At 44.9% G+C, this 14899-nt stretch overlaps 2 protein-coding genes across 2 annotated transcripts; both read left to right on the forward strand.

Moving 5' to 3' along the window:
• The first annotated feature begins 1225 nt into the window (after nucleotides 1–1225).
• On the forward strand, nucleotides 1226–5434 carry igfbp6b (insulin-like growth factor binding protein 6b). Its single transcript, XM_062458756.1, has 4 exons — nucleotides 1226–1865; nucleotides 2711–2745; nucleotides 3462–3581; nucleotides 3938–5434. The coding sequence occupies exons 1-4, from the start codon at nucleotides 1529–1531 to the stop codon at nucleotides 4049–4051; spliced, it is 606 nt and encodes a 201-aa protein (XP_062314740.1). The 5' UTR covers nucleotides 1226–1528; the 3' UTR covers nucleotides 4052–5434.
• A 1497-nt stretch (nucleotides 5435–6931) lies between these two features.
• On the forward strand, nucleotides 6932–14877 carry pip4k2ca (phosphatidylinositol-5-phosphate 4-kinase, type II, gamma a). The gene is made up of 10 exons (XM_062458758.1): nucleotides 6932–7377; nucleotides 7940–8037; nucleotides 8302–8398; nucleotides 8536–8685; nucleotides 9825–9971; nucleotides 10157–10195; nucleotides 10303–10416; nucleotides 10743–11007; nucleotides 12372–12475; nucleotides 13674–14877. The coding sequence occupies exons 1-10, from the start codon at nucleotides 7225–7227 to the stop codon at nucleotides 13752–13754; spliced, it is 1248 nt and encodes a 415-aa protein (XP_062314742.1). The 5' UTR covers nucleotides 6932–7224; the 3' UTR covers nucleotides 13755–14877.
• The last annotated feature ends 22 nt before the right edge of the window (nucleotides 14878–14899 follow it).

The following is a 14899-nucleotide window of genomic DNA, read 5'->3' on the forward strand; positions in this document are numbered from 1 at the left end:
TATCTACATTCCAGTGGAAGAAAGTCCTCCTAATTATCCAGCTAATGTCTCTTCCAATCCAAACAACTGGCCTGCAAAAACTTCATAATAAAAAATTATTTAGTCCATGTATTCTGTATTTGGTAAATAGATCATATTTTGTCAGGGTCACTGTGGTCAGTATTACGACTGCTCTGGAGCTTGTCACCATGCCACCCTGTTTTCAGATCACATGCACACTGCTAATCAGCAAACAGAAGGATGAGCCCTCTTGTGGAGTTAAAAACCCAAGATAGCATTTCGTTCAGTCTTCTAAACTGCATAACCGGGTTATAGTTATAAATGTGTATAGCCATGTAACACAAAGTGTACACTTACAGAAAACACTTTCAGTGTCATACTTTTTAATCTCTACTTTAAATGTCACTGTTTTATTTGCTTCAATAACATTAATATAGCCTACTGTATCCACTTTTGACTAGGTGTGACTTATCTGCTGAACACATTTGAACTCACGTGCTTCTGTATCAAGTCCAGATATCTACCCTATGACTGTAAGTGTGCAGTAGCTGGTCAGGAATGTGTCCCAGACAAATGTTAAGGGGTTTTTGGACCAGAACTAAGAGCTACTGTAAGTTGGCACTTGAAATTCACTTTATGCTTTTGAATGCAGAACTAGACTTAAACTATGAATGGGACATATTCCCAGAGTTAAAAAAAATCTAAAATTCACCACTTAATGCTTAACATAAAATCAAAGCAGATAAAATGGTTAATTATTCCTCTTTTGTCAGGGTGAATTATGCAATTGTTATAAAGCTTGGCATTGTAGGCAGTGTGGTTAAAGGCAAAGCACTATATCTCTGATTATTTGTTACCATGGCAAATACAAAATCACTGAATAGTCATCTGACATTCTTGCATGAAGTCTAGCTTGTCTTACATTTAATGTTTAGCACTATTATCTATAGATACATAAATGGGGTTTGTTGATGTGATAAAAGGGTGGGGAGATTTTGATAATTTCCAAAAGGAACATAATCCCCCATTCCCTCCCTCCCTTCCTCTCTGTTTCTCTCCCTCTTTCTCTCTCTCTCCTTCTCTCTCCCTTTTCCTTCTCTGTCTCCCTCTCTCTTTTTCTTTCTCTATCTCCTCTCTCTCCTCTCTCTCTCTCTCTCTCTCTCTCTCTCTCTCTCTCTCTCTCTCTCTCTCTCTCTGAGTCCCAGCCCCTGAAGGTGTCATAACTGTGCTCTCTCTCTCTCCCCCTCTCTATCACCGCCTTTCAGATCTTTAAAAGCTGCTGCTTTGCTGTGTCTCTCTCGATCTCCATTTGTCTCCTCTGGTACTGCAGGGGACTCCTGGCTGCCTCTCGACTGAACCGGCTAAGCACCAAGGAAATCTGAAGAGACGTAAAGAAGAGAGAGGAGAAAGAGAGAAATAGAGAGAGTAAGAGAGGGAGAGAAAGAGAGAGGGGGGAGAGAGATACATCCAGAAATAGCATCAGCCACATTTGACTGAGAGTGTGGAGAACCTCAGACCTGGACAGAAAATGCCTCTCCTTTCCAACTTAACGGCCATTGCCTTGTTGCTGATTGCTCACTGTGGATCCTGGACTCTGGCTAACCGCTTGGGCCCATACAAGGTCTGTCCCTCCTGCAAAGACCCTGTGGGGGCAGGTCGGGCCCCTCGGGACCATATTGGTGCAGGCAGCACATCCGTGTTGGCCCAGGGTGAGCCCTGTGGCGTGTATACCCTGAGTTGTGCCAAGGGGCTGCGCTGTGTCCCCCCGCCTCGGGAACACAGCCCCCTCCAGGCTCTGCTGCAGGGCAGGGGCTTCTGCGCCAAGCACAGCAGGACCAGTCCCACCGAGAGGCCCCACCCCACAGGTAAGAGGACGCACTCTACCGGCAATCTAGCACGCAATCAGTCCCTGAGTGTCAGCCGATACTACTGCCCTAAACCATGGCGAGCCACGGAGCTAGCACGTACACACTCTCTCCCTTCGCTGTGAGAATCGAATGTTGGGCTGCTGGAGTAAGTGAACCAGGGAGACGGGGGGGGGGGAAGCTATTACTGAAAGTATATGCCATTTAATGTTGGGTGCAATACATGCACCACAGATGGATTTGCAAGACCCAGTGTTCACTGTGCTGCAGTGCCTGTGGTGTCTTGTGACAAATTTGTCATTTGAGGGACCGCTGTAGAGTGTGATGACTTATGAGTGTCAAGCTCATGGAATAGCACTGTAATGACACTGGCAATAACGTTATGACAGGGAATTGTTGTACGATACTCTTAAATGTAATACCCTGCGAGTCTGTCTTTGGTTAAGCAATGGTGTGTGAGAGAATGTGTGTGTCCGTGAATGCATGCGTGAGATGTGTATGGGATTTGTACAATTTCAAAGCGAGGATGTGAATTATATGTGTGAATTTTCTTGACAGAAATCAGAATGAGTGTGAGTTGGGTTTCAGCCATTCTGATTATGTTGCTTTTTATTGCAAGGGTCTCCATCTACTGTTCAAACTAAGCCACTGCGATCCTTTTGGAGGATAGAAACAGGAAATGTACAAATGGAAATGAAGTCTCTCATAGAATGTCTGTATCTAGTGCGTGCCTGCTTCATGTATTTCTGCATGTCATATCACATTTAAGCACTAGATTCATCAGACGGTTTCACAGATGGTTTCAGCTTCATCCAGTTTTTTGATAATGTGCTGTTTTCTCTTAGGTCCAAATCCCTCAAACAGTGGTGAAATAGAAAAAGTAAGTTTTTCCATGTACGAAACATAGCATGATTGAGCCACTTGATGCATTCAGTTGATCTCATTTCTTCTTGTGCCTAGAAGGTGCTTTTTCTGAGGAGATATATTAGACTGCTTACATAAGGTCTTCATATTCACACAGACAGTCTGGTGGAAGGAGGTAGCCCTCTACAGTCATGAATGTACTGGAGCTGATCTCCTATCTGGGTGATGCAGCATCACGTCTATACCGCTCCACAGCCATGCATTATGGTGCATGATGTGTACGCTGCTATGCGGCAGAACTAATTGAGCATGATGTGAATCAGGAAAGTTTCAACGCGATGATGGCGGCGGCCTCAGATTTCTCACTTTATGAGGCTGATCGCAATGAAACGACTTGAGCCAGCGAGGGATTTTTCCTCAATTGTTCTTTATATCACATTTGATTTCTGAACAATCCAGGAAATAGTCACAGTCAGACCACTCACTGACCTGAAAAGCACAGTCTTGTGTAACAATATCATTATATAATGACATGATATTATGTGACATCTTAATCATGTTTTCTCCTTTTGGGCTGAGGCTATATCAGTGACCTCAATCCTGTGTACAGAATCCACATGTCATAGAGTTCTAATACCATCCACACCTCACGGAATAGCTAACCACAGGACCAGTTGGTCGAGTCTGTGCGGTATTTTGTATATGAATGCATCTCTGCTCTGTTCTTTTCAGGCACCATGCCGTAAGCTACTGAATAGTGTTCTGCGGGGTCTGGAGCTGACAATCTTCCAGTCTGACCGGGACATCTATATACCCAACTGTGACACCCGTGGCTTCTATAGGAAAAAGCAGGTACAGTTGGTAAACTGAAGGTTTCTAACATGAAGATATGCCCCTGGGTTTGTGCGTGCTAATGGATGTGCGTGACTCTGTGTCTAAAGAAGCCAGGACCCAGTACCAAATTCAAGGCTGGAAGAATAAAGGCCACTTCTTTCTGAGTCTATGAGCTGTGGGCAGAGTCAGTCAGCTCTGCCATGCTGTGATGACTGACTTTCTTTCTTTCTCTCTCTCTCTCTCTCTCTCTCTCTCTCTCTCTCTCTCTCTCTCTCTCTCTCTCTCTCTCTCTCTCTCTCTCTCTCTCTCTCTCTCTCTCTCTCTCTCTCTCTCTCTCTCTCTTTATATCTCTCTCTCTCTCTGTTTCTCCACAGTGTCGGTCCTCCAAGGGCATGCAGCGCGGCCACTGTTGGTGTGTGGATGAGTTGGGCACTGCCGTGCCCTCACGTGCCAGCGAAGACGGTGCTCTACCATGCGATGGAGAGTGAGGGATGACTCTGTCCCAGTGCTCTGAGCCCAGAGGAAGAGAAAGAGATGGAGGAGGAGGAGATGGAGGAGGAGTATGGGGAGAGGGGGTGGCTTTAGCTTGCGCTAGACACTGCCTGGACACGAGACAGCAGGGAAAAACCACTTCTAATGGAAATTAGCCCGAATTAGGTTAATGTACTCTATACACGATCTAAATGACACACATACACTACACCTCAGTAGTAACATCAAGCTGAGCGTCAATCAGTCCTTGCAGCAGCATGAGACACCTGCATTCTCAATTCAGTGACTTGCTGAATCTCACTATAGTACTGCTCCATAACTGCCTCAACTTAACAGATCCAACTGCAGTTCTGAGTAATCTATTCCCTGGCTCTTGTCCTGGCTTCGTTGTAGATGTTCTCTTTTAGGATAGCTAACACTGCCTGTGTTTGTTATTATCTCAGTGGGCTGAAATACTGTTAATGCTGATGGTGTGACACAGTGTTCAAGACGTGTCTCCTTCACCGTGCTCTCTCCCTCTCTCCAAAGACACACTGACAGACATTACTAGACTTCATTGATAGAATATTTCTTTTCTATTAACTTATTTTGGAGTATGTATTTCCATGCAGTACTGCTTGAATTTGACATCTATTCAATAACCAAGTTGGAATGCAGTCATAAAACCTCATCTTGGATCTTGCATCTTTCCATTCATTTGTCAAAATGGTGTTTTCCGACTGCTTATTAGTTGATTGTTTGTACATATGTTGGATTTTTTTGTGGTTGACTGTGTGTGTTCTAAAGTGGCAAACTAAAATGCTTATGGCTGTTGCCCTTTCCAAAAGTTGTCAGGCATATTTTTATACACGTCAATATAATATTTTATATATAAATTGTTGGTTTATTTAATGAACTACAGTACAATGCCATGTATTTTTATATTGTCAGCAGTTTCTTATTTAAAGACAGAGGTTATTTTATTTCATGTTAGGGAGAGCATTGTGCTTTGCAGGCACCCCCTTGGCTAAACTCACTACACCCATTCAAGCTACTCAACTGCTGTACATGTTATGGTTTTATTTTGTATTTTCCTCTTCTTATTTATACTTTGATCATCTATATTCATAATGTCTCCATGACAGTTATATGTTCTTTTTGCACATCCTATTTCAATCCCCATTTCAGTCTTTTTTAAGTTCAAATTTGTTATTAGGCCCACTTAATTGTCTTTCCCAAGAATCTTGCATTTGTGTGATGAAAATATGTGATATCTCATCAATCTTGTTGTGCCAATATGTGTGCTGTGATGGTAGGTCCATGCACATGGGACCTGTAAGATTTACAAAGTCTAAACTAACATATGATAAAAAGGAAATAAATAAATACATATATTAATATAACAAAGAATCAGACCGTCTTTTCATGACTTCTTTTCAAGATGGTAGAATGGTCATGTGAAAGTACTGAAATAAATAGTGCGTTTGATTCCATCTGTTACTGATGAACATCAGTCAGTTTGAAAAACATGATCACTTCCAAGCCTGTCGTGCATCGTCACAGAATGACCAACGAAAGAAACAACACATTTCAGTCACATTGGTATCAAGGTCATCATTCATTCACATTTTTGCTTAGTCACACTGGAATCTGAGGCATCGAACAGCTGTTTAGCAAATAGAAAAACAGGTAATGCTGGTCCCCGTTACATGTCTTAGCCAACCAGACAAAGCAATGTTGTTGGATAGTCATTATAGTAACAAAACCCATTCATTGCAAGCTGAAATTCTCTCACCATCAAAGTTACCACCATTGAGGGAGGAATGGTTAAGCATTAGGCATGGCATTCTGCATCTCCATAGGGCATACAAACTAAGGACCCATTTGCTCCAGCATTTACACAAAGAGGGACACATGCCTGTTTCCAAGGTAACAGCATTGAATATCCAATTTATCCATGCGTTCTGAGAATTTTAAATGCAGGTCTCGCAGAAAAGGGACAAAAGTAGGGTTCTAGAATCACACCACATGTCCTCCTTTATCTAGGGTGGTTACATTTGCTATTCTTAGAGATTCTGTACATGGATCGTGAGCTTGGGGACATGATATACAGCATTGCCTGTAGCTCACCACCCTCTGCATTCAAGATGAACAGTCTGTATGCTGTGGTAAAACAGAGGATATGAAACAGCTATGGTACAGTATATGTCATAAGTAAGCAACACATGTCCTGTATATAATGAATGATATAATGGAGGATAGACACATTTAGGCAGTCGACCTGGTCACAGCTTAAAGTGAGTGAACTGCAAAGACTGGAATGTTCTTAAAGAACATCAGTAGTGTACAAGAGAAAATATTTGAGAACAGACTAACATTGTCATTGCACAATAGATATAGTTGGACCAGATGCCCAAACATGTCCCCAAACAATACTGTTACATTTGAGAAGGCACACCACATGCACATAGTACTAGTACGAATATTAACTTGGGTAAAATGCATCATATGAAGGAATACTATTCACATAAACAGTTTCAGACAGAACTGAACTAAGCAGTACATCCTATAAGGTAAGAAAGTCGAATATTTAAAGGTGGAAATGACAACTGGGAATCTGGATTTAAACCAAACTTAAACTTGACACCAGCTAATGATTGGAAAATATTCTTACTGATGAAGAGAAGCTTTATGATGGAGCATTTGCATGATTTTGGAAGCGAGTAAGGATAGATTCTCAGGGAGACAGAACTATGGTACAGTCAGTGTCGGTCACACTGTAGCATCGTAGCGAGTGAGTTTAGTGGATCCCGCACAGTATCCGCCTATGTCAGATCACGTGACTGTATTAGACTATCTGCTTGGCTCCTGCAACCTGCCAATCACTTCAACACATGGTGACACAGGTGGGCAAGAAAGGTGACGAGGATCGTCTTTGGGGTGGACAGTCCACTAAAACTGAGGTTGACTTTCCCGTGGTGCATGGATTGGAATAAGTGACAACTACTATAAATTGGAATTCGGTGTTTGCTTTGCAACAAACACAAAAGGATTCTGAAGAGATTTGGGGCTAAATATTGTGTCGGTGGTGTGACATTTGACTAGCGTTGTTTTGTGTGACACACGGGGAAGTGCCAAAGATCAATACAGGAAAAAGTCTGACAAGTTCCCACGCACGCAAGGTGCTGTTATGGCGTCTAACTCGGCAGCTGTTTCCAGTCCAATGGTCATACTGGCAGCCAAGACTAAAACAAAGAAGAAACATTTTGTGCAGCAGAAGGTTAAGGTTTTTCGAGCCAGCGACCCTGTCTTGAGCGTGTTTATGTGGGGCGTCAATCATTCAGTAAGTGTACACACTAGCTAAGCTAGTCTGCTTGTAACGTTAGCTGGCTAGCTAGCTAGGCAGCTAACGTATCACGACTCCCTTTGTAAAACCCAATTGTATTTACGGAAGCACGTATATTTTCAATGCAATACAATAATGATGCCGTACCATAACGCATAATATTCTTCAGTCATTGCTTGGCTAGCCAAACTAGCACTAAGTGTGCTATCCTGTCCAGATTCCTGTGCTTCTAGTGCCTGCTAGCTATCTAGGCTTGCTACCATACCATTATTGTATACTGGTGTTCAGAATGTTGCAGTAACAGTTTTTTGATTTAAAGAAACGATTAATGTACTATACGTCTAGCCAGGAGTCCACTAGCAAGCTCTTAAATTTGACAACATCTAAAAAAAATTCTCTTTTTAATTGCCACCGCAGTGAAGTGTTACATCATCTTTACTGAATCCTTTATTGGTCTAGTGTATTGTGCCATTGCTTATCACCCATGTTAGTTAACTTTACATTCATGTTTGTGGTAGGTTATTGATGCTTGATGCTGTGGAATGCTTTATCTATATAGATAAATGACCTAAACCAGGTCCCTGTACCAGTGATGCTACTCCCTGATGACTTCAAAGCCAACACCAAAATCAAAGTCAACAACCACCTCTTCAACAAGTACAAGACTACGTTAATGCTTGAATTGAGTAACATTATTAGCATTCTATCAATAACACTTAAGGAGCCTGTATCGATTTTATTGGCACCATATTTAGCAGCTTTTACATGTTCGCATCTTTATTGCTTTGTTAAAGGGCCACAACTCCTTTGGTCTGTGTTAACCAGCAGGAGCTTGTAAACGCACTCTGCACAGTGCAAAGCAGAGAGAGATGCACTATATGAATGTAGAAACTGTGAGTGTGGTGTGGTTTCCTCTTGTAGAGAGACTCTTCCAGGACATTTCAAGTTCAAGGAATACTGCCCCCAGGTATTCCGGAATCTGAGGGAGCGATTTGGGATTGAGGACCTAGACTACCAGGTATGGGGGTGTGGGTGGTAAGGATAAGGATCAGGATATTGTACTGTAATACATGAAAATAACTACATTGATTTATGGACTCAATATGCACATATCCAGTTTGACAGCACTCGTGTCTGTGTGTTTTCCTAATCCAGGTGTCGCTGACACGCAGCCCCCCAGTTAGGAGTGGGGATGCCCAGGGGGAGGGGCTCCTGCTCAGCTCCTATGACAGGACGCTGGTGGTGAAGCAGATCTCCAGTGAGGACGTGGCCGACATGCACAACATCCTGTCTGAGTACCACCAGGTGGGTCTACCATAGACAGTTATTCCAGAGAGCGTGAGCGACCTGCAGGAAATGGCCTGAGCGACGGGCCCTGTGTTACGGCCATAGGCTTAGTGGTACTAAGGTTATCTGATGAAATTCTATATATTTAGTTATCTCTTTTTTTTTCTTTTTCATATGGTTTGGTCTTCTTTTGAGATGGATGTTTATCTTCAATTTTTCCTTTCATAGCATTTGCCCTGAAAGGTACTTTTATTGGAGAGAATTCTAAATTCTCTTTTGAGAAAGAGCTGAAGACAAGGATTAGAAGACACGCCATGTTTGTTTGTGTTCCATCGGTTTTAAACTGCATCCTTATCCATTTCACTGACAAAGAGAGTGAGTTCGACATGCTAGTTAGTTTTTTTGATTTGATTGTTATTGTGTTGTCATGCATCAGTCACGTGAATACCGGGCCAGCCTTCAAGGCAGAGTGGGAATGAGTCACAGTGGTCATGGAGAGCTCTGTGGGTGCTGGGTGAAGGGGAGCAATGTGGGAGAGTTTCACTGTTAGTCGCTGATTGAGCAGATTGTTATCAGAGCTGTGGGAGCTCTTGGGTCCGCAGCACTGCAGATCTGTTCACTGTGTGTGTGTGCGTGTCTGTGTGCGTGTGGGTGTGCGTGTCCTGAGGGCTTCATTTATCCTGCATCTAGAGTGCCACTGCTCATTTTGGCTGCATGCAGGGGATAGATGGAGAATAGCAGAATATAAATAGATGTGCCTGTCTTCAGTGAGGATTCTGCTGTGTTCCAGCCAGGGGACTCTGTGAATGAGGACAGTCACAAGTGTGTCCCTTTTAATAGCAGGCTCGAGTCTGCGGCCAAATGCATAACCTTGATATACAGCAGTTACTGTACATCTAGGGGAAACTGGGAAAACATTATACTACCTGGCACATGGCTTTCTTTTTTTGTGTGTATAAAATCAACCCTAGAATTGTATTCCTTTCTAGTGTGTACTCTTGTACTAAAAAGGAACCATGTAAAGCTGATAGCAGGGTTATGTGTACAGCACAGTGGCTTGGAGGAACACACTTCCTCCAAGCCAAACCTGTTATACAACCTGGTATGTGAGCCTGTGTATAGTGTTGATGTGGTGCTGTCTGTCCTGGTCCCTCCAGCACATCGTGAAGTGCCATGGCAGCACGCTGCTGCCTCAGTTCCTGGGCATGTACCGGGTGAGCGTGGAGAGCGAGGAGACCTACCTCATCGTCATGAGGAACATGTTCAGCCACAGACTGGTGGTGCACAGGAAGTATGATCTCAAGGTGAGACTCCTGCTCCACCTGAGGGCCAGACTCTCACAGGTTGTCACATGACTCCTGTTCTTATAGGCTGTCACAGGGCGGCAGGCAGACACACAAGGATTGAATGGAAATGTGTTGTGTCGATTTCATACTCTGTCGATACGTTTGGATAGAATTAACTCTGTCCTACTCTCTGTGTCTTGCAGGGTTCCCTGGTGTCTCGGGAAGCAAGTGACAAAGAGAGGGTATGATGAAGAAGCACGTGAAAAAAGTTCAGTTTATTTCCTGTCATATACAGGATGTACATCTCGGTCTCTCCCATCTCCTTCCTGTAAACATGCACTTCTTTCAGGTAAAAGAGCTTCCCACATACAAGGACATGGACTTCAGGAACAACATGCAGAAGGTGTATGTGACCGAGGAGCAGAAGGAGAAGATCATGGAGAAGCTCAACAGAGATGTGGAGGTGCCCTCTTCACTTCTGCTCTGCAGCTTCCCACTGACATGGCACAAAGAGCCCACAGGGGGGCAGCAGGAACATTCTAGAAGTTTCATGCTGAGGGGGGGACAGAGTCAGTTACTAGTAGAGGTCTACCATAGAGGTTCATAAGCCAGTACCTTGTATGTAGATGCAGTTGACTAGTCATAAGTTCAAATAGAATACTTTGGAACAACATACTGTATTTTCTAAAGTTGAAGGGTTCATATATGGGTGACCTGACTGATCTTCAGAAAACCGTGTTCCCAGCACAGCCATGGTGAAAAACGTTGCTCTGCGTCTCTCTCCTGTAGTTCCTGGTCAAGCTGAAGATCATGGACTACAGCCTGCTGCTGGGCATCCATGACGTGGGGCGTGCCGAGCGGGAGGAGGAGGAGGGCGAGGAGCCCCCCAACGAGGAGGACCAGGACTCTGAGAACGGCCTGACACCCGCCCCCATGGTGGGCTCCTACGGCACCTCACCCGAGGGCATCGCTGGCTACATGTCCTCCTGCAAGCCCCTGGGCCCGGGGGAGTTCGACCCCTACGTGGATGTCTACGCCGTCAGGAGCGCCGCTGGTAGGGTATGCCTGCCGTATAGCTGTTAAACACCATGACGTTCTGTTCTTTAGGTCAACAAGACAGGACAGTCCAACTAAGTCCACTGCTCTTACTCCAAATTTGTAGCGTGTTTAGACTAGGGCTGCAACTAAAGATTATTTTTAATCGATTAATCTGTCGATTCTTTTTTCGATTAATCAGATTTTTTTTTTAAGCATTAATTTCCAACCCTTTATTCAAAAACAAAGCTGACAGTGCAAATTCACAGTGCAAACAATCTTCAGAATGTGCACAAACAGGCACACAATTTTGAAAATGTTATTAATATTAGCGTGGATGTAATGCTATTTTCCAAGATGAGAAATGTATTTGAGTTTTGTTTAAAACTTTATTGAAAATTGAAAGGTTGTGGAAGTAGGCCAGACTTTATTAGAATAATCTGGTTTATATTTAAGATTTTTTGACACAATTTTGAAGAAAGTTAAGATTTTGAGGATTAAGCTATTTTCAAAGATTAGTGATTTTCTATCATTTTATTTGAAACTTCATTGAAAAAGTAAAGGCTGTGGAAGTATACCAGACATTGTTCAGATACTCTGGTGATACTATAAAAGTCTAAATTTTTCAAAATGGTATGGGTTGTTTTCACCCAGTCCCTAACGCGATGCTGCAAAGTAGCGTCTTCCGAATGTGAGACGAATGTCGAATATGAAACTAACTTCACCTCGGTCAATTAACACACTGTTGTGTAACACGATGTATTTAGTGTGAAATGCTCCCACACCTTGGATGACTTGGGTCGTACTGATTTCTCTGCCTCCGCCATGTGTTTCAGAACAACGTTACTCAACAACGTCTCTCCGATGGCCTTTCCTCTACCTCCGCTCCGCGCTCAACTAAACTTTTTTTTTTTATACTCAAACATCTCTGCGACATATTGAGTGGCATAATAATCGCGCGACACAGCGAATCGATAATGAAATTTGTTGCCAACGCTTTTAATAATCAATTTTAATCGATTTAATCGATTCGTTGTTGCAGCCCTAGTTTAGACCATGGTCTCGTCTGAGACAGTGAGACATCGCTATATCAAAGAGCTTGGTCTGGAGCCAGGAGGTGAGTGTTTACTCCAAGTATGCTGGCCTAAAAACCAGGTTTGACCAGTGCAGCATTTGCTACCATCAGGTCTTCAAGTAAATAAGCAGTAGTGCTTATTAACCTACCTGGGTAGATAAAAGGTCACAAGGGGGATGTGGTGTAAGGATAGGAGTCCTTTTCCTCTGAAGTGGCCCAGCTGCTTTTCATACCAAGAACGTTTCCAAGAGAGCGCTCTGGGCGGGTGGCTAATGCATGTGTGATTCCTTCCTGCCTGTTCTTCCCAGGTTCCCCCCAGAGAGAGGTGTACTTCATGGGGCTGATCGATGTTCTGACACAGTACGACACCAAGAAGAAAGCCGCTCACGCAGCCAAGACCGTCAAACACGGGGTGAGTTACACTCACGCTGAGGGGGGATACAGGGGGAGACACACTTACGCTGAGGGGGGGAGAGAGGGGGAGTCACACTCACGCTGAGGGGGGGAGAGAGGGGGAGTCACACTCACGCTGAGGGGGGGGAGAGAGGGGGAGTCACACTCACGCTGAGGGGGGGAGAGAGGGGGAGTCACACTCACGCTGAGGGGGGGAGAGAGGGGGAGTCACACTCACGCTGAGGGGGGGGAGAGAGGGGGAGTCACACTCACGCTGAGGGGGGAGAGAGGGGGAGTCACACATGCTGAGGGGGGGAGAGAGGGGGAGTCACACACGCTGAGGGGGGACAGAGGGGGAGTCACACATGCTGAGGGGGGAGAGGGGGAGTCACACATGCTGAAGGGGGGAGAGAGGGGGAGTCACACATGCTGAGGGGGGGAGAGAGGGGGAGTCACACACGCTGAGGGGGGGAGAGAGGGGGAGTCACACACGCTGAGGGGGGACAGAGGGGGAGTCACACATGCTGAGGGGGGAGAGGGGGAGTCACACGCTGAGGGGGGGAGAGAGGGGGAGTCACACACGCTGAGGGGGGGAGAGAGGGGGAGTCACACACGCTGAGGGGGGGACAGAGGGGGAGTCACACACGCTGAGGGGGGACAGAGGGGGAGTCACACACGCTGAGGGGGGACAGAGGGGGAGTCACACACGCTGAGGGGGGACAGAGGGGGAGTCACACATGCTGAGGGGGGGAGAGAGGGGGAGTCACACACGCTGAGGGGGGACAGAGGGGGAGTCACACACGCTGAGGGGGGAGAGGGGGAGTCACACACGCTGAGGGGGGGAGAGAGGGGGAGTCACACACGCTGAGGGGGGGAGAGAGGGGGAGTCACACACGCTGAGGGGGGGAGAGAGGGGGAGTCACACACGCTGAGGGGGGACAGAGGGGGAGTCACACATGCTGAGGGGGGACAGAGGGGGAGTCACACACGCTGAGGGGGGACAGAGGGGGAGTCACACACGCTGAGGGGGGACAGAGGGGGAGTCACACATGCTGAGGGGGGGAGAGAGGGGGAGTCACACATGCTGAGGGGGGGAGAGAGGGGGAGACGAAGGGAGGGGAAAGCCCTGCTGAGGCCCAGACTCAGAAAATCTTTAGAAAGTGTTTTTCATGACTATAACCTCTTTTCCTTTCTTTCTTTTTGGTTCTGTTTCCCAGGCTGGTGCCGAAATCTCCACTGTCCACCCAGAACAGTATGCCAAAAGATTTCGCGATTTCATCTCAAATATTTTTGCCTAGCACTTGAAACACTATGTCCACCATCGGTACAACTTCCAATCAGAGAGCTTCTTTTTTCTTTTCTTTTTTTTTTTACACCTTGACTGACATGTTACCTTTACCTGTTGTACATCACCAACATTGACCAAAAATCACAGATGGTTCTTAATATCATATAATGTGTGCAACTGTTTCCATTGTTGTAATATACTACTGATGCATATTTATTTCTAGATTGAAAACTGTGTCAAATGAAGTCCATGTGTAGAAGCACTCTGACTTTGAAACAGAAGGGTACCTGACAATATAGAGCTACCTATGTGTCTTCTGGGAGGTGTTACACTAATTCATACAGTACACTCCTCGGTGTACAACAAAGAAGGATTGCCAGGTTAACATTTTAAGAGATGAAAATGTCCTTTTCTACTTAGTTGCTGAAAAAACGTAAATATCCATTTCTTCCAAGTAGCATTCTGTCAGTTGGACAGGGGGTTTTGTATGTAAAGTTTGAGTAAAGTTAGTTGGCTCACTTGGACATCCTGCTCTGTGGAGACAGACCCTCCCGTAATCCACTAGGAGCTGAATCAACACGGGATGTGGGCCATTTCATGGCCGAACACTTTGTATACATGCGCATATTCAGAGGGAAAGTGGTAGTGGATGTTCCAGGCAGCTCCCCTCCCACCGACTCCTAACTAAGAACAGCATTCCAGCTCCCTGTACCAGGGGAGCACCAGCCCAGAGCTTGTTGAACAACTCTTCCAATCAACCTTCTGGAGCTTCTGTGCTGACTGTCAAACTAAGCATACATTTTAAAGATGCACTACAAGAACAGATGGAGTAGAAAGGAAGACCTGTAGAGCTAGACTCACTGGGTTTCCAGTTAGAATATGGCTGTTTTCTGGTAATATTTGCTGAGATTTCACAGTACTAGCGTAGGTATATCATGTTAAATTAATTGAACTTCTAGCAGTAGGTGATATTTCAGCTGCTTTATGCTATTAGCCTTCTGTGACGTTACTACTACAATATCTGAATACACTGGACAAATGGAGTAGACACATTATGTGTTTGTTGATTGCACATCATGTATTTTTGCAAAATCAGCTTTTGGACCAAATATATTTTACAAAGATTTTCTGAATAGTGTCACGTTTTAATGTTTT

The sequence above is a fragment of the Osmerus eperlanus genome, chromosome 4 (assembly GCF_963692335.1).
Source record: "Osmerus eperlanus chromosome 4, fOsmEpe2.1, whole genome shotgun sequence".
NCBI classification, from domain to species: Eukaryota; Metazoa; Chordata; class Actinopteri; order Osmeriformes; family Osmeridae; genus Osmerus; species Osmerus eperlanus.